We start from the raw sequence: 24,528 nt of genomic DNA, 5'->3' as shown, positions 1-24,528 counted from the left end.
CAAAAATGTAATATATTGCAGCTTACCAATCAGTACATGTATTAGCTGTATTAGCTTTAGGATTTTTCCCTGTTTTCACTTAGTGATCTGGCAAGTAACACACCTTCTGTATTGAAGTGCCTCCATTCTGGATGAATGTGCATAGGGGCAACTTTGGACAGCAGCATTGCCAGTCTTGGGGGAGGGGAGTATTAAATGTACTAACAGATTTAAATATACCAGAAAAATTGAAGCTGAACTCCAGCTAATACTTTGTAATTAGTTGCAGCAAACAGTTTTTTTTTCCTTTTGGGATAAAGAGCTTGTTCTGCTGAAAAACAACAGAGATGGCTGGATCACCAGATGGAACTAGTTTTTAGAATTGGTGAGCTGTAATATAATAAATGCCCACTTTTCCGTTTAATACTGCTTTAGCAAACTCCTTCAGAATCTTCGGGTTTTATCATGTCTAACAAGGTTTAGCTATCTGTGGAAATTGCGCTTGAGTGGGCACAATTTCTACTCAGCACAACAAATGGAAAACAAATATTAATCCAGGGTCCAAAGCAAAATGCTAGTGCTAATCTTTGAGCTTTTTGCTAGACCTGGATTTTTAGAAAGTTCTGGCTAAGCTTGCAGACACAATGGGACCCATGTTTGTGTGTGGTGACTGTATTTCAGGTAGGGCCAGATCCAATCATTAAAAATAACATTTTTTTAACTCTGCTGCATCAATTACCTCCCCAGCATCCCCACAATCCATACTTTTTTTGATTTTCGTAACTGGGCCTTAGTATATCAAATATTACTTAGATGCATACCTGATAAAAATAAAGCCTTCTTTTTTCTTCCTAAAGTTTATATAACTCATGCCCCAAGATCAGTCATTTGCAGAGAAATCACTGACATTATACAATTTATACAATTTAGATTTTACATAACAGCAGAGAATGTCTTTGAAGTACAATTTCTAGAATACAGTTTTTCCTGCTGCTTCCAACTTAGGAATTACACGTAATCTACTAAATCAATTCTGAAATTACAGTTATTTTCTCAGCAATAACCAATACAAATCAGATTTAAAGCTAACATTTGACAACAATTCCTAATAAGCCTTTTGAGTTTAAATCTACTGTTATTTCTTAAATACTGTATAAGAAAACCTGTCATAAGAGTATAGCTCCTAGGGATTTTTCTGGGTGATATTTTTTTCTTGGAACAGCTGTGGATGAAATCCCAGCACCGCTGCAAGAGGGTTAAAGTTGTTATGAAAGTTTGAAGATTTAACAGATCAGACAATAATTGAGGAATTCAATCTAATGAGCAGTGCTATCTAGATCTCTTATTCTAGGGGAGTGGGACTCTTGAGGGTTCCCTGGGTGGGAATAAACCAGCAAGCAACAGGTGCCTGGGCTGCCCAGCAGCCTATGTTCTAGGGGTTAAATTTTAGGGTACAGATGAAGGAAATATAAGAATCTCTATTGGCCTAAACCTTCTTTTAGAACATGGTGCTGGGCATACACAGAAACCTATGCTGTGGGGGATCTGCTACTTCAGTCAGGCTGTGTGATGACTGGCTGATAAATTGTGTGAATACTCCAGGAATTGAAAAAAAAACTCCAAGTATTTTGCTATTGACTACAACATGGATCTTCCCTTGCCCTCCACTTTATCCACACTTGGAGAGAGTATTTGGGGGAAAACTGGGAAGGGGGCTCGCTATTACCGAAGGTCATTTTTCCTACATGCAAGTTTTCCTTTCCTTGCAATGAAGGCAACACCGAAGAACCTCAAAATTCACCTTTCCACCACTTGTTAGAGGGTCCCAAACTTTTAATTTCTAAAGTGTCTCCACTTGGATAACTAATACTTATATAACTGCTGTTTGACCCATGACTGTAAGCTTTAATAACCTCTAAATACCACATAAATGTTTTCCGTGTCTGCTGTGACCATGTATTTTGAAGGTCACACAGTAAATGCACTTTAATGCTGAGGGTACTGAGGGCTTATGCCCTGGAAAGTTAGTGTTTGGGTTTCAGATGCTATTTAACATATCATTTCTTAACAAGGACTACATTTGTACTAACAAAGCTAACATTAAGCTGAGGCACTGCCATTTGATGAATCACCACTGACTTTCAATAAAACTTGGACACCTCAGCAGTGGGATCTGTTTGCTGCAAATTTCAGTTTTACTGCTTCTTATCTACAGATTTTCAGGGTTCTTGTTTGTAGTCTCATTGAAACCAATCAATTGCCATTGGGTGTTATATAAACACACATGTGATGTCCATTTATCAGGTAGAACACTGTAAACTAGACGTTATTCTAGAAAAGCACCTATTTTCTGTATATGATTTCTAGAATAAAGCCTTCCGGTGTTCTACATCATCTACAGACTCCATCTGTGGTCATATATGAAATACGCAGTTTCACAAAGTTGAGGAGTCAATTCCTAGGAGTTAGCTGGGTTGAACAACAGTCCTCAAGCAGCATGTTATCACACAAGAGGTTTGCTCCCACAGTTCCAGCTTGATGTAAAGGAAGAATTTGACAGAAAGAGAACCCTCATCCAAGAAAGCAGCAAACAGCTCCACTCCAGGCAGATAGGATGGTTTTCTGTCTTTTTGAGATCATGCCACCAGTACATATCTATGAGTACCTCTTCAAACATGCATGTACAGCTTTGGTCTTGGACACTTGAATTCTCAGAACAAGCACTTCAGATCCTCTTTGGACAATCAGTCACCTTCAAACCCCTGATGGTGCCAGCAAGAATCCCTCCGACAAAAAGAGACAAGTTCTGCAACCAATGTCAAAACTTTCTGTCTCAGGGGACAGCAATTCCAATTCCAGCAGACAAGTTTTTAAGATGGGTACTATTGTTGCTTAGTGGGTTGCCTATTTCCACCTTCCCAGCAGTGTTTCTTTTTAGACATACCTAAATTTTCTCCATGGGTCAGGACATAATGCAGCTTACATGTCTGCTGGTTGCAATCTCAACCAGCAGACATGTAAGCTGCATTATGTCTTGACCCATGGAGAAATCAGATAATTTTCAAGAATACAGAGGGGGTCCTCTGAAACCTACAAGAGGTTGACTGGCTAGTATTTAAAAAAGGGTCATCTACCCCTATACAAGTGCTTGTGTATCTGGGAGCCTAATTTATAATAGTTCAGAAAACATTATTTTCTCCTCCACTGTCTCTTCCACTGTCATTGCCTCAAAGCCTGATGATGATTGAGACCATCATATCCCGATATTAAAGTGGGCTCAGTGAAGGAGGCTCCCTGTCCAGAAGGTTTTTTTTTTCTCTAACAGTGGATATGCAGCAAACTATTCATATCTCACAGACAATCAGAAAAATCTTTGGGCTTTGGCAACAGTAGAAGATCTTCTGTGCTGTACAGCTATGGCCAGTGGAACTCTCCTGTTAAGGAAGTTGTTTTGAACACTCCAGATTTCTGGCCAGCCCTTTTTTGCTTTACATGCTTTTTATCACCTGACAGTAGGCTCTTTAGCCTTGATAAGGCTGAACAACATTGCAGTGATGTACTACATTAAGGAGCAGATCAGAACCAGATTGTGACCTGGGAAGAGAAGAATGTTCTAACACTTCAGCAAGTCTACATTTCCGGGATTTGGAACGTCTGGGAGGAATCTATATTCCATGGCCCAAATGAGCAATGAGTACAGTAGTTCCTACAGTATATTCAGGTTACTTCAAGTGGATTTCATCTCTGGGCAAGATTCCAGAGATAGATCTGTGTGCATCTCCTCACAATTGCAAGCTGGAAAGTCTTTCCCAAGGAGCACAGGCCTGCAAGCCCTGAGAGTGGATGCTGTGAGAGATCAGGGGAAGTTTTAAAGTTGGATGTTTTTCTGCCAATCTAAACAATCGACAGATTTTGGGGGTCTATTGCTAAATCTAATGGCAATCATTGTAGTAATTTCCCAATTGGCCAAACAGGCCTGGGCTTCTGCTTTTGGTTCTGAGTTATTGGAACCCAGTCCATCTAGCTCTCAGATTAAATCTTCTATCACAGGGCTTAATACTCCACCCTTGTTCTTCTCTTTTTGTTCATTCATTACATTCTGCTCTCTCCAAAGTCTCATAGGTGAATTATTCCTCACTCATCTAATACCTTTAAGGAGTGCTGCATCTAGGTTTTTGATGGAGAGCCAAGACTCCTAAAGTGGAATTTACTACTTGCTCTGGACTTCCTTGCCAGCTCCAAATGAGATCTCTTTTCAGTCCAGCTTGAGTAAAGACTGAACCATGACAAAAACCTCTCTAAGGGTATGATATCAGCCAGGAAGTTTGCCAAGATCAGGGCCTTAGGCTACAAGGGATCCTCTAGAGGCCTGACGCTCCAGGTGGGACTACCTTCAGTCCAGTTTGAGTGAGGAGTCATCCATGTACAAAACCTCTTTAATGGCTATATCCTCAGTCAGGAAGTTAGCCAGGGCCAGGGCCCTAGGCTACAAGGGGCCCATTGGTGGTCTGCAGCTCCAGATAGGATCACTTTTAGTATAGTTTCGAGTGAAGGCTTAGTCATGAAAGCAGCCTCTCTAAGGGCTTTTTCCTCAGCCAAGAAGTTTGCCAGTATCAGGGCTTCACTTTTTGGCATTCTGCCTAGTCCGGATAGTGTTTATACCCACACTGAGATGCAATCCTAGGTAGCTTTGGCATCCTTTGAGAACTAAAGAATAGTTTGCCCCACATGCAGAACCAGTATCTTGCCATAGATATTGGGATACTTTGGGATTGATTTACTAAAGGCAAATACACTGTGCACTTTGCAAAGTGCAGTTGCTCCAGAACTTAGTAAATAAGGTAAAGTTTCACTTTACAAAGAATACCCAATCACATGCAAGGCAAATAAAAATAAAAAAACATTTTTGCTTGTATATGATTGGATGATGGAAGTCAGCAAAGCTTTCCCTCATTTACTAAGCTTTGGAGCAACACTTGCAGAGTGCAAGTGCACTTTGCAAATTGCACAGTTTATTTGCCTTTAGTAAATCAACCCCTTTGGGTGCGCTTACAAGCTACAGCTTTGTTTAGAGATTTAGGTAATCACTTTGTTCTCTCTAGCAGAACCAGGGGGAAGGGGATATTATCCAGAATCATCACTGGATGGGTTATGCTGGCTAGCTACTTAGCATATAAAGCTTTTTCAGCATCTTAGCCTTGTTTTTTGACTAGTTAATTCCCAATATATGCCGTAATTTTCCTTTCCTGATAGAATCAATGACAGCATGGGTACCTTCCAAATGTCATGAGTAGGCTAGTTATAGAACACGTTCTCTGGCTTAGCCTCAAAAAATTTATGGGAGTGGGGTCCTATAGGGTAGCAGCGAGTCTAATTTGGTTTGCTATGTATGCTATGTGAGTCTGCTATGCTATGCTATGCTATGCTACCGTGGAGTTTATCAGGAAAGGAAAATTGCGGTAAGAATTTAATAGGAAACTTTCTGTTTCTTTTGGCAAAACATTTAATGTGGCAGACTTGAATCATCCCTATTAAAAATACAATCAGAAAACAAGCAAATGACATGACATGTATTTCATAAGGCATTCTTATCTAAACTAAGCTTCCAGATTACCTTGAATAATAAATCTACAAAACTATCAAAATTACTTCAATTTTCACATTTAATTTCAATAAAAAATGCAGATGCTAGTAATACAAATGAGTGATGAGTTGCCATTTTAGATGAATAAAAAATCTTGTTCACATCAAAACGTCTCAGAAAAAGCACTCATGTATAAGCAAAGTTGTTTAACTACCAACATAAAGTGAAATGTCAGGATTTCAGAAATGTCAAGAAGGATGTAATTTACGAGCAACCAGAAGCAGACTGAGACTGTCAAAGTTGTTTGACAAGGCAATAAAAAGTACAGTACTGATGTGCAAAGTAGAGTATCATAGCAACCAATGAGATTTTATGTTTCATTGGTTTGAGCAATGACAGATATAGGCACGTATTATTAAATATATATATATATATATATATATAATTTTATAATATATTATAGCTGTTTATGTGAGTAAAAAAGTTCAATGGACAGAGCAATACTTTAAAGTAGTTGTACTCCCCAAATACTTACCTGAGCCCGATCCCAATTCAGCGCTGTTCTCCAGAGCAGCAGCACTGCTCTCTCGCTCCCTTTGCACTGAGTCAGAAACAGCAGCGGGAGCAATTCGTTCCTGCTGCTGTCAGTCAAAACCAATTAGCAGAGAGCAGGAGGAGGGGCGGAGCCTCTCTATGTGTGTCAATGAATACACAGAGCCTGGCTTGGGATCTAGTTGCGGAGAGCCCTAGCAAGGGACCCTAGAAGAGGAGGTTGCACAGAGCAAGTGAGTATAACATGTTTATTATATTAGTAAAAAAATAAAGCTTTGTAAAACTAGAAAAGGGTCCATTTGTATTTACCATATCATTAAAACAAGAAACCATGTATCTGTAGTTGGCTACTGATAAAAATGCTCTACTTGAAAAGCTAAAGCTTATCTCCAGGCTCCATCCTGCCCCACACACCACATCCTCTCAACACCCTGTTATTAATCACTGGCATAGCAATTAAAATCCCATTTTTTAGTCACTATAACATTCTTTTCTTGGAGTTGATTGAAAAACACTGGATTCAAAGGGCAATTGGGTTATACTGTTGCCAGCAGCAATATTAGAAGTGTCTGCACTTTCTATAGTGAGGAACCTCTATTAGTCTTTGCAGACACCTTGATAGACAGCATCTTAGATGCCTGGGTATGGTAGATGGTTTCCAGGGGCTACAAACTGGTTGTTCCATTCTTCCCCTCTTAAATGTACTATTTCTGTCCTAAAAACTCAAATTAAATTTACCAGATTGATCGTAGCCACTCTCCATTAGGAAGACCTTCGGGCATATACATCCAGAATGCATACTCACATGTTCCTATTTTTCCAACATATTAGTGATAAGCGTTACTTAGCAGTAGGTCCCTGGCATTTCCAGTTCATAGTCCTGCCATTTTCCCATGCCCCATGAGTGTACCAAGGCAAGCAAAAAGGGATAAATCTTTGATGAACACAGGGTTGTGGAAGACAAGCCAAATGGCTGTACTATGAACTGAAAATGGCAGGGACCTACAACTAAGCAAAGTCCATCAATGATATGTTTAAAAAATAGGGACATGTGGGTATGCATCCTGCAATCATCCAGTGAAAACAGGGATTGCATTCAAAACTATTGCTGAGTTCATGCCAATCTGGATAGCTGTATGGAGATTAACTCAAGCAGTTTGTAGATTAACTTTTAATTGAAGAAAAAACAATCACGAAAAAAGAAAAATTGAAAATTACATTTTTAATAGTAGAGAAAAGCAGTCCATCCCCCTAGGACACTAGCAGAGAAAAGAGCCATGCTGGAAGTTGGAGCAGTTATACGAGGCTGGTCACTGTCTTTTTGCTTACCAGTGTCAAAATCCTCTTGAAAACAGCAATATTACCTAATTGTCTTTGAATCCTACTACCTTTTATCATTCTAAATCTGTGGTCAAGTGATGTTCTGGTTCTTCTCTCCTACTCTGTGTACAGTACGTGGGGCTTTCTTTGAATGTCCATCTCACTGCCTGTACTATGTGAACACCTCATACTGGCTATCCGGGGGTGGGGCCCCCTCAGGAACCAAAAGAAAGTGGCGTCCAGGCAGATATGCATCACTAGATTACCAGTCCTCCACACCCAGAAATAAACCAGAGAGGTGAGCAAATCAAAAAGTAATAAAAAAACAGACTAGGTGAGGGTGAGGTTGGAATTCGGTTTTGCCCATAGACGGCCTTTAACCACTTGTGGACTGCGCTATATCTGAATAACAGCTACAGCGCAGTCGTTCAGTTCTAGGAGGACATCTATTGATGTCCTCCTTGAACTGTGCCCCCTTCATACCCCCCATGGAGCACTCTGTGATTGTTCTGTCCTTTGAAAACAGCTGTTCACAGATCGGGGTAAAGAGACAATCACAGCTGATCATGATGTAAACACATGTGCCAGTTATTGGTATTTGTTTTCTTTTTCTCATGCTGTGACAGTGTGAGGAGAGAGCTGGTAACTGGCTAGTGTGAAAGGGGACATCTACATTAGTGCAGCCCCAACAGTGCTCATTAGTGCTGTCTATCAGTGCCAATCAGTGCCCATCAGTGCTGCCAATCAGTGCCTTCTCATCAGTGCCACCTATCAGTGCCCATCAATGCCACCTATCAGTGCCCATCAGTGTCGCTTATCAGTGCTATTAGTGCCACCTATCAGTGCCCTTCAGTGCTGCCTATCAGTGCCACCTATCAGTGAAGCCTCATCAGTGCCTACTCATTAGTGCCCACCAATGCCGCCTCCTCAGTGCCCATCAGTGCAACCTATCAGTGCACATTTGTGCAGCCCATCAGTGCAGCCTATTTAGTGCACATCAGTGAAAGAGAAAAATTACCTGTTTGCAAAAACAGAAACTAAGAAAAACATGTTTTTTTCAAAATTTTTGGTCTTTTAAAATCTGTTCAGCAAAAAAAAAAACCCAGCGGTGATTAAATACCACCAAAATAAATCTCTATTTGTGTGGAAAAAAAATGTATAAAAACTTTAGATGGGTAAATTGGCATTCTAAGTGCAACAGTGCTGAAAGCTGAAAATTGGTCTGAGCAGGAACGGGGTGAAAGTGCCCATCAGGCAAGTGGTTAAAGAACCCAAATCATAGCTCTTATTTTGCTTTGTTTTCACTTACTGGCAATTATGAGAAAAAAGAATAAAGCAATATAAATTATTATGCAAATTTGATACCTTGTTCATTATAACGTATACTTCCTTCAGCTGAGGTGTGTTTAACAGATATTCCACTTTTTGGAATGGAAATTTGTGTTGGAATCTCAAAATGCTCAGGCATACTTATTTCCACATCGTACTGGATAGACTGGAACTTTTTAGAGCAAGAGAAAGAAGAAGACCGGAGAGACATATTTACCTGTAAAGAGGAAAATAAAAATTAAACTATGTAATGTCCCAAATAAAATCTCCTAAAATAGTTATATGCATAAACCTTTTATTTCCCCTATCCTGCAGGTTTGGTAGACTCTGATGTCAGGTTCTTGTTTAAGTGACCTCAAGATAGGAGAGCTCCATGGGTGCAGGCTAATGTTACCTCCAGGCCCACTGCCCAGAGCTCAGCTGTGTGGGCATTTTTAAATATGTGCTGCAGATCACACCATAGTCATCTCTGTCAGCAGCATCCCAAGTGTGGTAATAACATCTGTCATTTTGGTCCCATATGTATGAAAAGACACATGAGTGCTTACCACATAGCTCAGTGGGAGCATCAACTGAGCAGCTCCTCCCTTTGTACCACTGCCACCACTATACCAGATTCCTTATCAGCAGCCCCAAGAGACAAGAATGAAAGCATTTCAAGAAGTGTCACTGGTTTACCCCATGGCACTTTCAGAGAGAAAGAGGTTCAGACTAGGGACACACAGAGAAGGCTGCAACCATACTCGCCAACCCCACCATTCCATCTTCAACTTTAGCAGTGAGCAGGCAACTTTCTCTGGAGCAAAAAAAAGTGTCCCCACTTTTATTTTTGGGCTGATAAATGCCTACCCTCTGCCCCCAAAATTGCATCTAATCAAAGATGATAAAATTCCCTTTATCAAATCCACACAATTTGTATATAATCCACTTAAAAAAATACAGTTTCATATAACTTTTCAGGCTGATATAGGTCCACTCTCCAAAAGTTCCTCACTTTAAAAAGATGAGATTGGGGATGGACTTCCGGTTCCGGCGCTCATGGAGGAGGAGTGACTGAAACAGGCTCCTGCGAAAAAGCCCGCATGTAACGCCGTGTACAAGCCATCCTGGGGATGATAGCGAGGACGGCATCTCAAACCCCTGCATGAGCCTGAGTATGAGCTGTATTGGAGCTGCTCGACACCCGTAGCCGTTAGCTGATAGCGGCCGCTAGCGCACCATCTGCTATCCGTGTTCGTGTCAGCGAGGGGCTGCTCAAATCTATCCGAATCACCACAGAATCACCTCAGTATCTGCGAGCAGTGGCCAAGAGTGGCGGGGCGGAGCAGTGCATAGCAGAGTGGAGCAGAGCGGTGCATAGCTCAAATAGCTGACATACCGGATACAGCAGGCGGAGAGCAGAGTAGAGTGGAGCGGAGAGCGGAGCAGTGCACAGTCGACATAGCAGGAATAGTTGACATACCTGACATAGCAGGCAGCGGTGCATAGCAGAGTGGAGCGGAGAGCGGAGCAGTGCATAGCCGACATAGCAGGAATAGTTGACATACCTGACATAGCAGGCAGCGGTGCATAGCAGAGTGGAGTGGAGCGGTACATAGCAGAAATAGCTGATATACCAGATATAGCAGGCAGAGAGCGGAGCAGAGGGGTGCAGAGAGTGGAGCAGTGCATACCTGATATAGCTGAAATAGCCAACAGCACAAACACAAGCACGATGGACCGTTTTGTGTCGCGAGGTCACTCCATCGGCCCCCATGGCTTCCAGAACAATGCCTCCCAAGAGGCATCCTGTACAGGAAAAACACCCGAAGGATCCATTACCACTTATGTGTCGATCACCACAGCTACTACTACAGCTACTACAACAGCTACTACCACAGCTATAACCACTACGGCCAGCATATCCGCTATATCTGCCACATCTGAGACATCTGCAACACCTGCCACATCAATATCTACGGCATTCAATACCTGCATGATGGGGGTCCCTAAAATGGTCATCTTGACATCCGCAACTTATCCATTGGAGGGGGACCCTAACATGACTGCCAAACTTCAAACAAGTACTGAGGCACAGGAGGAGGTGAGCGAACATTGTGTAATGAATATATATGCTCAACCCAGTACTTCTGAAATCCCCTCAGAAGATCTCTCTTGTGGTCGGATAGCAGAAGCAGTTATTGGCACCCACGATAAAACACACAGTGGAAACTGCCATAACGCAGGGGCTTACACAGATACAAAGAGACTTGCAAATGCACAAACAGAAAATACAGGAAGCAGAGATGAGAATCTCCTCTTTGGAAGATGAAATGATAGATAACAGTAGAGAGTTATCCGCACATGATAATGCTCTGCAGATGTTGCAAGAAAAGATAGAGGACCTAGAAAACCGCTCTATACGGAACAATCTCTGTATTATTGGGGTCCCAGAAACTTTTAAATCTGAGGCGCTTACTCATCTCTGTTCTGTTGAAATTCCGAAGGCATTAGGAATACTAGCTACCTGTGTAGTAGAACGAGCACACAGGATTGGTAGCATTAAGGAAGGCAGGAATAACATCAGACCGGTCATAGTAAGGTACCTGAATTATGCGGATAAAAACCTCATTCTTCAGCAATTTAAGCAACAACATAAACTACAGATTGAAAGCCATTCTTTACTAATTTTTGCAGATTACTCAGCGGAGGTATCAAAGAAGCGTAAAGTTTTTCTATCATATGCACAACCCTGTATCATCACAAGATAAAATTTACTCTGGCTTACCCCGCGATATTGTATCTCACCTCATAAAAGGGTGAACGCTTGTCTTTTAAAAACCCTGCAGATGCGGAGAAATATCTTACCTCTATCAATATTAGTTTACCGGCGGAAGAAAGTTCATACTCAATCAGAAAGGGAGCACTATCCAGGAAAGCCCAGATTGACCTTTCCAAAGAAATAAATAAAAAGGCCAAAATAGGCGTTAAAAATACACGCTGACAAGCAAGGAGGAGAGCACCAGCCGCATATTAACGCCATTAAGATGGATTTAAAGGTTAAAAAGCCCCTGTTTTATTCCAACTAATCCAATTTAACAGGAGCTCAATGCTGAGTGTGCATAGGTGGTTATTTTGGTTAACGAATACTAAATATATTTACCCTGAATGTGGAGGATACTTTTACTGTTTGATAATTTATACTAATGTTTTCTTCCTAATGTGGATGACACTTTCACTGCGTGATCAGTTATATTCCCCCCAAATAGGATAACACTTTCACTGTTTGATCTTATGGGCTAGGAGCCGTTAGAGTTCACACTCCTTCACATGTAGAAAAAGGTGAAGTCAGAAAAAAATTTTAATGTTCAGGAGTCCCCTTTTTAAGGGACCTCCTGACATGTTTTTTTTTTTTCTCGGTTTTTTTTTCTCGTTTTTTTTCTTTTTATTGTCTTCTTTTTTCTCTCTATTCTACCTTTACTTAATATTTCTCACATTGCATAGCCAATATCTGAGAAAGATGGCAGATGCTCGATTAGGTCACTTACAGTTTAATCTCTACATGACCTACAATACTGAATTACACTGTCAAATATCATGGCCTCACTAAATATAATTTCTTGGAATGTGAAAGGTTTGCGCTCCCCAAATAAAAGGATGCGTATCCTTAGACAATTAAAACGACTAAAAGTCGATATAGTGCTCTTGCAAGAAACGCACCTAGTGGCAGATACATTTCATTACATGAAAAAGCAATGGGTGGGGGAAGTGGTAGGCTCACCTGCGGTTCACCGTAAGGCAGGTACATTAATTCTAATAAGCAAGACTTTGTCCTGCACTACACATTCCGTACATACAGACTCATTGGGCAGGAAGGTGTCAGTGGTTATTCAACTACCTGAATATTCCCTTCAAATTTCAAACATTTATGCACCCAACTCGCCTACAAAGGCGTTTTTTGAGGAGACAGTATCTTGGCTTTGTCAGGATCAAGCTACATATCATATAGTAGGAGGAGACTTTAACTCAGTTATGTATCCGCGAGAAGATCGCAAAATGGGGTCTATTCTCCATACCCCCCCAGCTCACCCTACTGGCGAACGTACTACGGCTCTCTCTGATATGATAGACTCTTTGAAGTTAATTGATTATTGGCGTATTAGCCACCCTATTGAGAGAGAGTATACTTTTTTTTCATATCCTCATTATTCCTTGGCCCGACTGGACTACTTGTTCTGTACACAAAATATGGTCCCATTTATAACTTCATCAAATATACATGATATAGTAATATCTGACCATGCTCCCATATCATTATCATTAACTTTAACATACAATCAAAATTTACCTAGAATGTGGAGATTCCCAAATTATCTGGTGGATAATGAGGAGTTTGTTTGCTTTTTACATACTTCGTGGGCCGAATATCTGTCATAGGAGGGAGGAGAGCACGGATTGTGTTCTACTATGGGAGGCGGGTAAATCGGTTTTACGGGGCAAATAATATCATACACTACAAGATATAAAAAGATTCTAACGGCTACATATACACAACTTAGTGAGCAATTACGAACTGCCCAACAGAACATGACACAGTCCAATAGCCTAGAAAATATTAATCAGTGGCATAATGCTAAACAAAACTTTGATCTATGGGCCGAAAGGGTGGAACAAACACAGAGGCCAAAATTCATCGGTTTGGTAACAAACCTAGCAAACTAATGTCGAGGTTGATAAAGAGAGCACATATTCCGACACAAATGACATCCCTATGTGATCAGCAAGGAAAGGTTACTCATTCTCCTGTAGCCATAATGGCCATTCTGGAGAAATATTATACAGAATTATATGCTAAGGACTTTATAGATTCAGAAGCAGCGGCGAAATTGTTAAACAACATAAATTTTCCCTCCCTTTCAGAGGCCCAAATAGATATGATTAATGCACCGATATCCAGAGATGAAATAAATAATATAATCAAAATCTCAACAAATGAAAAAGCTCCGGGACCCGACGGTTATACGAACAAATTTTATAAGGGAATGGTAGACAGTTTGTTACCTTATCTTACATCACTGTTCAATGAAATATGGACAAAAGGCACCTACCTTCCAACAGGATATGAATCATACATTAAACTTATCCCCAAAAAGGGCAAAGATACCTTACAGCCTGGCTTGTATCGTCCAATTGCGTTGAACATTGATGCAAAGATATTGGCTAGGTTGATAGCCACTAGACTAGCCGCGATACTACCATCTCTCATACATGAGACACAATCAGGTTTTGTCAAAGGCCAATCAGCAACTTTAAACATCCGGAAGATCATAGCGGTCCTGGAACATGCAAGAGCAAACCCGTTGAAATCTATGGCCATTGTCTCTCTCGATGCAGAAAAGGCCTTTGATAATATCAATCTGGAGTGGCTATTTCTGAGTTTGGGGAGATTGGGCTTTACGGGACGTGCTTTAAGTTTTTTTCGAGCAATGTATTCTAGACCTACAATGAAAATTGTGTCTTTGACGGGGATGTCTGCCTCAATACCCTTATATAAGGGTACGAGGCAGGGATGCCCGCTTTCCCCAATACTTTTCAACCTTGCTTTGGAACCCCTATCCAGATTTTTTCTGGAACAGGCCCCTATGCAGGGTATTCAAATAGGGAACGAAGAAATACGAACGGCATTATTTGCTGACAATATGTTGCTTTTTACATCTAATCCTCGGGCCGATTTAAAAACCATACAACATACTTTAAACGACTTTGAAAAACTGACAGGCTTTAAAGTAAACTATAATAAAAGTGAGGTTCTTCTGCTTACTTCATCTACCATCCTTCATTGGGACACATCTTGCCCTTTCCCTCTAGCACAGTCACATATTACATACTTAGCAATTAGTAGGGATGTGTCTTCTCTGTATACGTTAAATTTTACTCCACTGTTCGAAAAGATTAGGAAAGAACTGTATATGTGGCAGAATTTACCCCTGCCATTTTTTCGGGAGATGCCACTTAATTAAAATGATTAGTTTTCCATGCCTATTATATCAGTTACAAACTATACCCCTACTATTGAAGCATAAAGATGTTCAACTCTTGAATAGGGCTTTTTCAAAATGTATTTGGCAGGGAAAACGCTCGCGAATTTCGCTGGCTAAGTTGCATCTCCCGAAGAACACAGGGGGGGGCTGGTCTTCCAGACGTTAGACTGTATAATCTTGTATGTCTGATGAGATATGGGTTAGACTGGCTTGTGGAAGGAAATCGTTATACTAACAATGCCCTGGAGGAACAAATAGCTTACCCCTTTAGCCTGGCGGGTATCCTGCATAGCAAATTTTCGTCATTACCAAAAAGTATACAACAACATGCTTTGTTAAGAGATACCTTTATAGCCTGGAGAATAATTTATAAGAAACTACACCTACCACTCAGTATCTCAAAATATCTTTCGTTGGTGGGGAATCCAATGTTTCCTCAGGCAAGGGATCAACCAGCTTTTGAATTGTGGAAAACTAAAGGCTTGGTGAAAGCTTATTCTCTAATTCAAACAGAAAATGGGACCTCTAGACTCAAATTTAAATCTATCCTAGCTCTTGCAGCAGAATATGATCTCCCTAAATCACATTTCCTGGCCTATTATCAAGCAATTTCATATATTTATTCCTGTGCATCAAGTCTGTCAGAAAGAAGGCTTTCAACATACAGTGATGGACACCTTATTGCAACAACGGTCTTACTTAATATCAATGATTTTCAAAACCTTACAGGATGAGCTGTCTTCTTTTTCTGCAGACAGGTCTTTTGAAAAGTGGCATACAGACTTTCCTGGACCAGAATTTTCACATCAAATTCTCCAGGGCTATAGACTTATCAGGATACTTACCATGAATGTGATATGGAGAGAGACCCAATTTAAATTCATACACAAAGCCTATATTCCAGCTCTTTTCACTAGGGATAACAAAACCAGAGCAGTATGCCCCCTATGTATGTCAATAAGGCATACATTGGCCCATAGATTTTGGTCCTGTCCCAGAGTGATTTCATTTTGGGACAAGGTGGTCCATTATGCCAATACAGTAATGAATATCTGTTTACAGAAGTCTCCGCATCTTATGCTATTTGGAATTAACCACCCGAACACTATCGATGATTCAAGCCCATTGGCCACTGTCCCTTTGTGGTCACATTTATGTTTCTTGGTGGCCAAAAGAACTATCTTAAAATCATGGATTTAACCTAACCCTCCTACCTTATCTGCCCTTAAGACGGAGCTCAAGTTGTTAATGTACAAAGAATGCATGGACAGAGTCCTACAACACCATATCTTTACTAAAAAGTTCTTTGATAAATGGAAACTTTTTATAGAGCAGGAACTTACGGATGAGGATATTCAACATTTTATGAAGCCCTTCAGATATACGGATTGGTACTTAAAGGCGGAAGTAGCACAAACTTTGGGTAGATTAAAAATAGAGGTTTTGTAGGTCTGATTACTGTTGTTGTTATCACTTGTGCCTTCAAATTAATCTATATTTTTTTATATATCTAGGTTCTATGTCTATATATATATATATATATATATATATATATATATATATATATATATATATATATATATATATATATGGGTGACGTGCTAATACCATCACTTATCACTTTTCTTTTTCTTTTTTTTTTCCTATTATAGAATAATGGACTTTGATATTGTGATTGTTTTCTATTTTTTTTTTCTGTACGATTTGTTGGTTTGTAAAATTGAATGAAAAGAGATTTAAAAAAAAAAAAAAAAAAAAAAGATGAGATTCTGTTCAGCAAAGCAGTCCGGTTTTTATACTGTGCCTTTAAAAAACACAGTTTCATTTAACATTTCTGGCTAAAATATATTAACTTTTTGCCCCAAAATTGCTTCATATTTAAAAAGGATAACATTCTATTCAGCAAATCTGTGAAAATTGTATAATCTTGGTCTGAAAAATAATAACTTTGTGTATTATGCTGGCCAAAATAGGCCTACTCTCTGCCTACAAATTGACCTCCCTTGAATGACGATGAGAAAATCTGCAGAAAATGAATATAAATATTATATTCTGTATCCATAAAAATACATTGTACAACCTGTATTCCAAAAAAAGTTAAGATGCTGTATGAAATCGTGTGAAATATTGTGCCATCTAAACTTGAACAATATTCACATATGTGTACAGGGATAATTTATGTAGAACATTTGCACAGACTGCACATGTAACTTACTTCCTCTCTGTTACTGCCAGATGCTGCTATTGCAGCTCGGACACTGCTGCTTTCCAGTGTGCCAGTGACTTTTCTGCGCTCATACTCCTGCGGTGACATCTGTATTTGGGCTGCAATTGCAAAAGCTTTCTCCCTTCTTTCATTGATTAGTGGGATCTTCAGATTTTCTTCCAAGATACTGTTTTCTTTACATTTAAGGTAGTAGGTTTTCTTTGAGTGTGTGCTGCCTATAAAAAAAGCAATATAAATTAGCACAAAAACTCACAAATATTTTTTAAAGGGATATTCCAGTATGCTTTTTTAAAACAATATAACAGGGGGTCCCTACTGAACTATGTGTTTATTGTGGCACCGAGACCTCAAAGTAGAAATTACAAGAAAAACTATATAGCACATTAAAAGATTAAATTAAAAAACAGCGTTTGCTTTAATATTTACCTCTAGACCAGAGATTTTACCTTCAGTACTATTTTCTTTCTTCAGTTTGATGGCCAGCATCATTCAACCCACTTCCTCTGAGCCCAGTTCATACTGGACCTGCCCCAGCCTGTGACTTGACAGTGAAAGGAGAAGCAGCACAGTGATGAGTTCATCTCTATGACACTCTGCTCTCTCCTTCTATCCGCATCCTACTTGCCAGCGTATGAACTGATTGGCTACTTGTGCTTCTACTTCCTCCTCTGAGCTGACTCTGCTATACAGGGGATGTAAGGGGTGGATACCAGCTCAAATGCAGGTATTTACACTGTTGTCATTTAAAAATAAATTTACTGATGTATTAATCACTACAGAGTTGCACTAATTTGTGTATTTTGTAGATGTCTAGAGTTAAGCTTTAATCCATTATTTGTGCTTTTTAAAGAGCAACAAACAGCACTTTACAATGCAAACCAAATGAAATTTACCAGGAACACGTGTCATACAAACAAATTAATTAAAGTTTATTCATGGAGGGAGCGCTGCATGTTCCTGTCCTAATGTGTCAAGCTTACCATCTCTCATAAATATTTTGTTCAGAGTTGGTGACATTTCATGCATTTGTCACAGCATTGAAACTATGAACCTTACCATAACTTTTGCTAAATTATCATGATGGGTGTAGAAAGCTGTCCTTCTAACATGACAGAAAAGTGTATAAACTGTAGATACTACCAACAGAAGGTTATATAGTACATATACTGTAAATATGTGTACATTTATCACAAAAAAAGTTGACATACAGTATTTATTGCACTATATAATGCAAACAAAAACAAGTAGTTGCATCAACTTGATATAACTCTAAACTTTACAAAAATGGCAAGATACCACCAAAAAATTACCAAAAATCGATGGAGATAAAGTACTGCCATTATATAGTAAGTGCTCAAAACAATAGTATATTTTCTCTTACAGTGGTGATCGAAAGTTTGGGCACCCCAGGTAAAAATTTGTATTAATGTGCATAAAGAAGCCAAGGAATGATGGAAAAATTTCCAAAAGGCATCAAATTACAGATTAGACATTCTTATAATATGTCAACAAAAGTTAGATTGTATTTCCATCATGGACACTTTCAAAATTACAGAAAACAAAAAAATGGCGTCTGCAAAAGTTTGGGCACCCTCCAGAATTTATAGCACGCACTGCCCCCTCTGCAAAGGCTGAGACCTGCCAGTGTCATGGATTGTTCTCAATCATCATCTGGAAAGACCAGGTGATGTCAATCTCAAAGGTTTTAAATGCCCAGACTCATCTGACCTTGCCCCAACAATCAGCACCATGGGATCTTCTAAGCAGTTGTCTAGAAAACTGAAACTGAAAATAGTTGACGCTCACAAAGCTGGAGAAGGCTATAAGAAGATAGCAAAGCGTTTTCAGATGTCAATATCCTCTGTTCGGAATGTAATTAAGAAATGGCAGTCATCAGGAACAGTGGAAGTTAAAGCAAGATCTGGAAGACCAAGAAAAATATCAGACAGAACAGCTCGAAGGATTGTGAGAAAAACAATTCAAAACCCACGTTTGACTGCACGATCCCTCCAGAAAGATCTGGCAGACACTGGAGTTGTGGTACACTATTCCACTATAAAGAGATACTTGTACAAATATGGTCTTCATGGAAGAGTCATCAGAAGAAAACCTCTTCTACGTCCTCACCACAAAAATCAGCGTTTGAACTTTGCAAATGAACATATAGACAAGCCTGATGCATTTTGGAAACAAGTTCTGTGGACTGATGAGGTTAAAATCGAACTTTTTGGCCGGAATGAGCAAAAGGTACGTTTGGAGAAGAAGGGGCACAGAATTTAATGAAAAGAACCTCTGTCCAACTGTTAAGCATGGGGGTGGATCAATCATGCTTTGGGGTTGTATTGCAGCCAGTGGCACAGGGAACATTTCACGAGTAGAAGGAAAAATGGATTCAATAAAATTTCAGCAAATTTTGGATGGTAACTTGATGCCATCTGTGAAAAAGCTGAAGTTAAAGAGAGGATGGCTTCTACAAATGGATAATGATCCTAAACACACCTCTAAATCCATGGGGGATTACATCAAGAGGCGTAAACTGAAGGTTTTGCCATGGCCTTCACAATCTCCTGACCTCAACATAATTGAAAATCTATGGATAGACCTTAAAAGAGCAGTGCGTGACAGACAGCCCAGACGCCTCAAAGAACTGGAAGACTTTTGTAAGGAAGAATGGGCAAAGATACTTCAAACAAGAATTGAAAGACTCTTGGCTGGCTACAAAAAGCGTTTACAAGCTGTGATACTTGCCAAAGGGGGCAGTACAAGATATTAACCTATACAGGGTGCCCAAACTTTTGCAGACGTAATTTTTTTGTTTTCTGTCATTTTGAAAGTGCAAATGACGGAAATAAAATCAAAACTTTTGATGACATATTATAAGAATGTCTAATCTGTAATTTGATGCCTTTTGGAGATTTTTCCATCTTTCCTTGGCTTCTTTATGCACATTAATACAAATTTTTAACTGGGGTGCCCAAACTTTCGATCACCACTGTAACATACAAGATAAACTATTTAACCTGTTTGAACATTTTCTTTTACTCTCTATATATTTTTAAATTATGGTCTTCAAAAAACCTTCTTTATCACATCAGAGTGAATGGATTATGCCTTTAATTAAAGAACAGTTTGAATTGAGTTATTAATTAGAACAATTTGTTTCATGTAACAAAAATAGACTAACCTTGATTTATTTCAGAAAAAAAACTTACAACAGTTTTCTGTTGATTTTTCAGCAGAGAAGGGCTAATAATATTTGCAGTAATTTAATATTAAAGTCTCCTCCATATGGCTAAGGTCAAATGGGGGACTTTGCATGATGTGCTTTTCTGAGCAGAAATATTATTATTTTTAATATTATACAGGATTTATATAGTACCAACAGTTTGTGCAGCGCTTTACAACATGAGGGCAGACAGTACAGTTAGACAGTACAGTTACAATACAACTTAATACAGGCGGAATCATAGGGCCTTGCTCTTTAGAGTTTACAATCCATGAGGGAGGGTCAAGCGATACAAAAGATAATAATAGCTATGTGGGGGATGAAGTGATAAAATACAGTTGTTAGGTAGATGCAGAATAGGCTTCTCTGAAGAGAAGGGTTTTCAGGAATTCTCTAAAAACAGAGTTGGAAATAGTTGGACAGATTGGGGTAGGGAGTTCCAAAGGAGGGGGGAGGCTTGGAAAAAGTCTTGGAGGTAAGCATAGGAGGAGATGGCGAGGGAGCTAGAGAGAAGAAAGGAAGGAATGAAGAGAACAATGAGGTTGGTATTTTGAGACTAGGTTAGTGATGTAGCTGGGGGTCAAGTTGTGAATGGCTTTGTAAGTTGATGTTAGCATTTTAAATTTAATTTGTTAGGTGAGCGGAAGCAAGTGGAGGGTTTGACAGGTCTCCCACCTACTGAGCTACAACAGTCCAGCACAGCAACGAATGTCATACAAGAATGGGGAAGATCCATCAACTACCAATAAGGACGCATGTAGTGTTTTGGAGTTTTGCTCCCATCCATGCTCATGTGACGGGGGGAGGAATTCATTAATTAATTTCTATGCTGAGATACTGCTGTTGAGACAATACCACTATGTCTAACGATTGCCACGTGACCTTAGCCTAATAGTCAGCTGCATATCTGATACCATGAAGTTCATTTAATAAAGGCAAATAGGCTGTTCCCTTTGCAAATACATTTTCCCTTTGCATGGGGATTTTACCTTAGCTTAGTGAATGAGATGAAATTCCACTGAATTCCTTCACCCAGTTATGTGCAAGCAAAAATTCAGTATTTTTTCATTGCACATGATTGTGTATTCTTTGTACAGTGATATTTTAACACTCTCACTAAGGAAAAGTTCCCTTGCAAAGGGAGTGTTAACTGAACCATGACCCCCACAATGTGCTTGTGTGCTTCCGTCAGAATACCGCTTCCTTTAGTCTTTAACATAGATATCAGATATTCTAGCCGCCCCCATACAAAACTAGTTGAGAATAGCTTGTATAAGATCTGAAACATTTATTGAACAAACTCACACTGAATATATACCCCACCAGGTCAGGTGCCTTATTACATTATCATATGCAGATGAAATTGTGTACAGAAATATAACATACCTAAGGAACAACCAAAACAAACAGTATTCTACTTTCCCAATAGCAACTAATAGATGACAGTGATTTAATTAACTTGAGCTAATTAACTAGCAGACTTGCTGTCATCAAGCTCCTGAATTACACATTATTATAAGTGTAAACACATCAATAGGTGAGTTAATCAGCACAATCAAGAATGTGTGGAAGACAGGTGGTTGAGCTGATGACATTAGCATCTGCCATGAGTCTGACTGTGCGGAGCAGTCCCCTAGTGGCAATAGGCAGCTGGATCCTAGGCCTAGAGTCCCAGAGTCTGTGTGTCTTGGGGAGATGTGGACTTGAATACAAAGTAACATTACTCCAAGGGTATCCCCCAGCATACACCCCACAAAGAGCAATGTTTCCTCACAAGCCAGGGCCCATAGTCAGTAGGCATGAGGCTAGCCTGCAGTCTCCTCCAAAAGCCCCTGTCCTAAGTGAGTTTGTCACAGGAATAGTCTATTTGCCTTTAGTAAATCAACCACTACTATCTTGTATTTGAGTATATCAAGCAGGTTTAAAACAGCTTTAAACCCCTTGGAACAATCACCATCAGCTTTTGGATGCTACAAATTTAAAGGCATAACGGAATACAATTTACAACTATATCCGTAGGTTCCTTAAATTAGGAAAAAATTCCATGTTTTGAAGATGTAATACTTTATGCATTAGGAGAGAACTGTAAGGGCTTATTTTGTATTCCTTTAATTCACATCACCATGACTTTAAAAGAAAGCTTTCAGGATAAAAAATAATTGCTTGGAAGGTTCACATTACAGGGCTAAGAAATGCAAATAAAGAAAAGGCACCAATCACAGAGGTTCAAATGTCTACACCCTAAAACAAACTTACAATGAAATGCAAAAACACTGACAGGGGGATTTATGAGGAGGTCAATACGCATTACTACAACAAATATGTATAAAACAGATACTTTATTACAAACAATGGTTAAAACCAGATTTAATGCTATGTTGAATCCCTGTTATATATATTTTTTTTCTCTTCTTGTTATTAAAAATAACAGATAAGATGCATGCCCTCTTTATTTTCAGTTTGGACTTTAGCCTTGATGAGTAACTTTTCAATCGACGGGGATCGTTGTTTTTTTGTGTAGTTTCTTATGTCATATGTTTTTTTTTGTTGGCTTATGTTACAGTCTGTATATGATTTTTCTGCATTCTTATCCCATTGCAAATGTATAATTCAAAATAATTAAAAATAATGCTATCATAATCTCTACGTGTTTTGTGACATACAGTTCACTTCATCAGGAATTTGCTGTTGCCAGCAGGGTGCCTGAAAATTTGTAAAAAACAAAATTGTAACAGAAGAGAAATAAATGAGAAAAAAAGGATGGGCTTACCAGTCACCAAAATATTCAGCTTCTAGCCAGAAAGACAAAAGGGGTCTGTAGCCATACACATCCAAGTACCATAGCATAGATGTTTGTCTTCTCTGCTGCGGGTCCCTGGATGGATACAGCCTCCATTTGTCTTTCAGGCTATTAGCAGAATATTTTGGCGACTTTTTTGGAGGTTGTCTTTTTTCTTCTTTTCTGTTTCAATTTTTTTTTCCCAGACTAAAAAAATGAAATACTGTAATACTTTTTTTAAATTTACTAACATACAATTTTTTCAGACAAGCTTTCAGCACGCCTTTTCAAGATTTTCAGACCCACTGCTGGTGACATCAAACACCTGATGAAGTTAACTGTGTTTCATGAAACGCATAGAGATGATGATGTTCTTGATTTTCGAATGTTAATCTCCTAATAACAATTATATATTTGTATGGAACAATATGTACTTGTATACGAAGAAGGAATATTTTTAAAAGTACATGTTTTGTATCAGTGCATTTTCTGTTTTTAATCTTGTTTTAACCATTGTTTGTAATAAAGTATCTATTTGATACATATTTGTGGTAGTATTGTGTATTGACCTCCTCAAAAACCTCAGGGGCTATAGTGTTTTTGCACTTACTTGCAAGTTACATTCAAGCTGTCATTCTTATCCCTTCTTCATGACTTGCCCTGACACCTAATATGCAGATTTTTTAAATAGTGAAGGAAAAATAACAAAGAAGATTCTGTACCCTGAACTTTCACATCAATCTAGCAATGGCAACTACCACATTTCCACCCTGGCAGGTTTCTTTTCATGCTTGTTGAAATCTGATGTATAAATATGTATGCTTTTTATATTCAAATAATTGTATATAAAAAAATTAACAATATATATATATATATGTTTAACCAATGCTTACACACATAATATTTGAATGCAATCAGCTTGTCAAAAATATTTTTTTCAATCTGTGCTAATTTTTTAAAGAGGAAGTAAACTCTTCAAAAAATATTTTCTTTTTTTTCCCCTGCAAAGTAAATGCTTAATGTGCTAGTATGCATCACATACTAGCACATTATGTCACACTTACCTGCAACGAAGCCCACGTTGTCTCTGCTGCCGGCCGCATGCATCTTCACTCGTCTTCCTTCCGGGTCTGCAGACTCCGGCTGTATTACTGGCCGGAGCCACGTGACGTCATGCGCGCGGGAGCCTCCAGTCTCGGTAGAGGGCTCTGAAGAAGCAGAACGGGCGTCCGTTTCTTCAGAGCATATGCGCCGATGGCGTAATCGGCTGCATGCAATGTAAATATCTCCTAAACGGTGCAAGTTTAGGAGATATTTACAGCTATTACAGCTAAGCCTTATGTTAGGCTTACCTATAGGTAATAGTCATCAAAGTGGGTTTACAACCACTTAAAAAAAAAAAAAAAACTGCTTCTTTGTATAGTTTGTAATTTGTATGTGAAGTATACATTCATGGGCCATCTTTCTTTTTGGTGTAGTAGAATTAATATGGTTAAAGCTGAAAATATACCT

At 39.1% G+C, this 24,528-nt stretch overlaps 1 protein-coding gene across 1 annotated transcript in view; it reads right to left on the bottom strand.

The window, feature by feature from the left end:
* Nucleotides 1-24,528, bottom strand: part of CFAP47 (cilia and flagella associated protein 47) — a 702,231-nt gene that overhangs the window by 320,339 nt on the left and 357,364 nt on the right. The window contains exons 44-45 of the mRNA XM_082245539.1: nucleotides 17,000-17,226; nucleotides 8,801-8,981 (exon numbers count right to left, since the gene is read on the bottom strand). Of these exons, the coding sequence (XP_082101665.1) occupies nucleotides 8,801-8,981; nucleotides 17,000-17,226 (408 nt within the window). The remainder of the gene's footprint in view (nucleotides 1-8,800; nucleotides 8,982-16,999; nucleotides 17,227-24,528) is intronic.

Source organism: Pelophylax lessonae (assembly GCF_965119305.1).
Source record: "Pelophylax lessonae genome assembly, chromosome: 2".
Taxonomy (NCBI): domain Eukaryota; kingdom Metazoa; phylum Chordata; class Amphibia; order Anura; family Ranidae; genus Pelophylax; species Pelophylax lessonae.
This window is presented reverse-complemented; position numbering and strand designations above follow the sequence as displayed.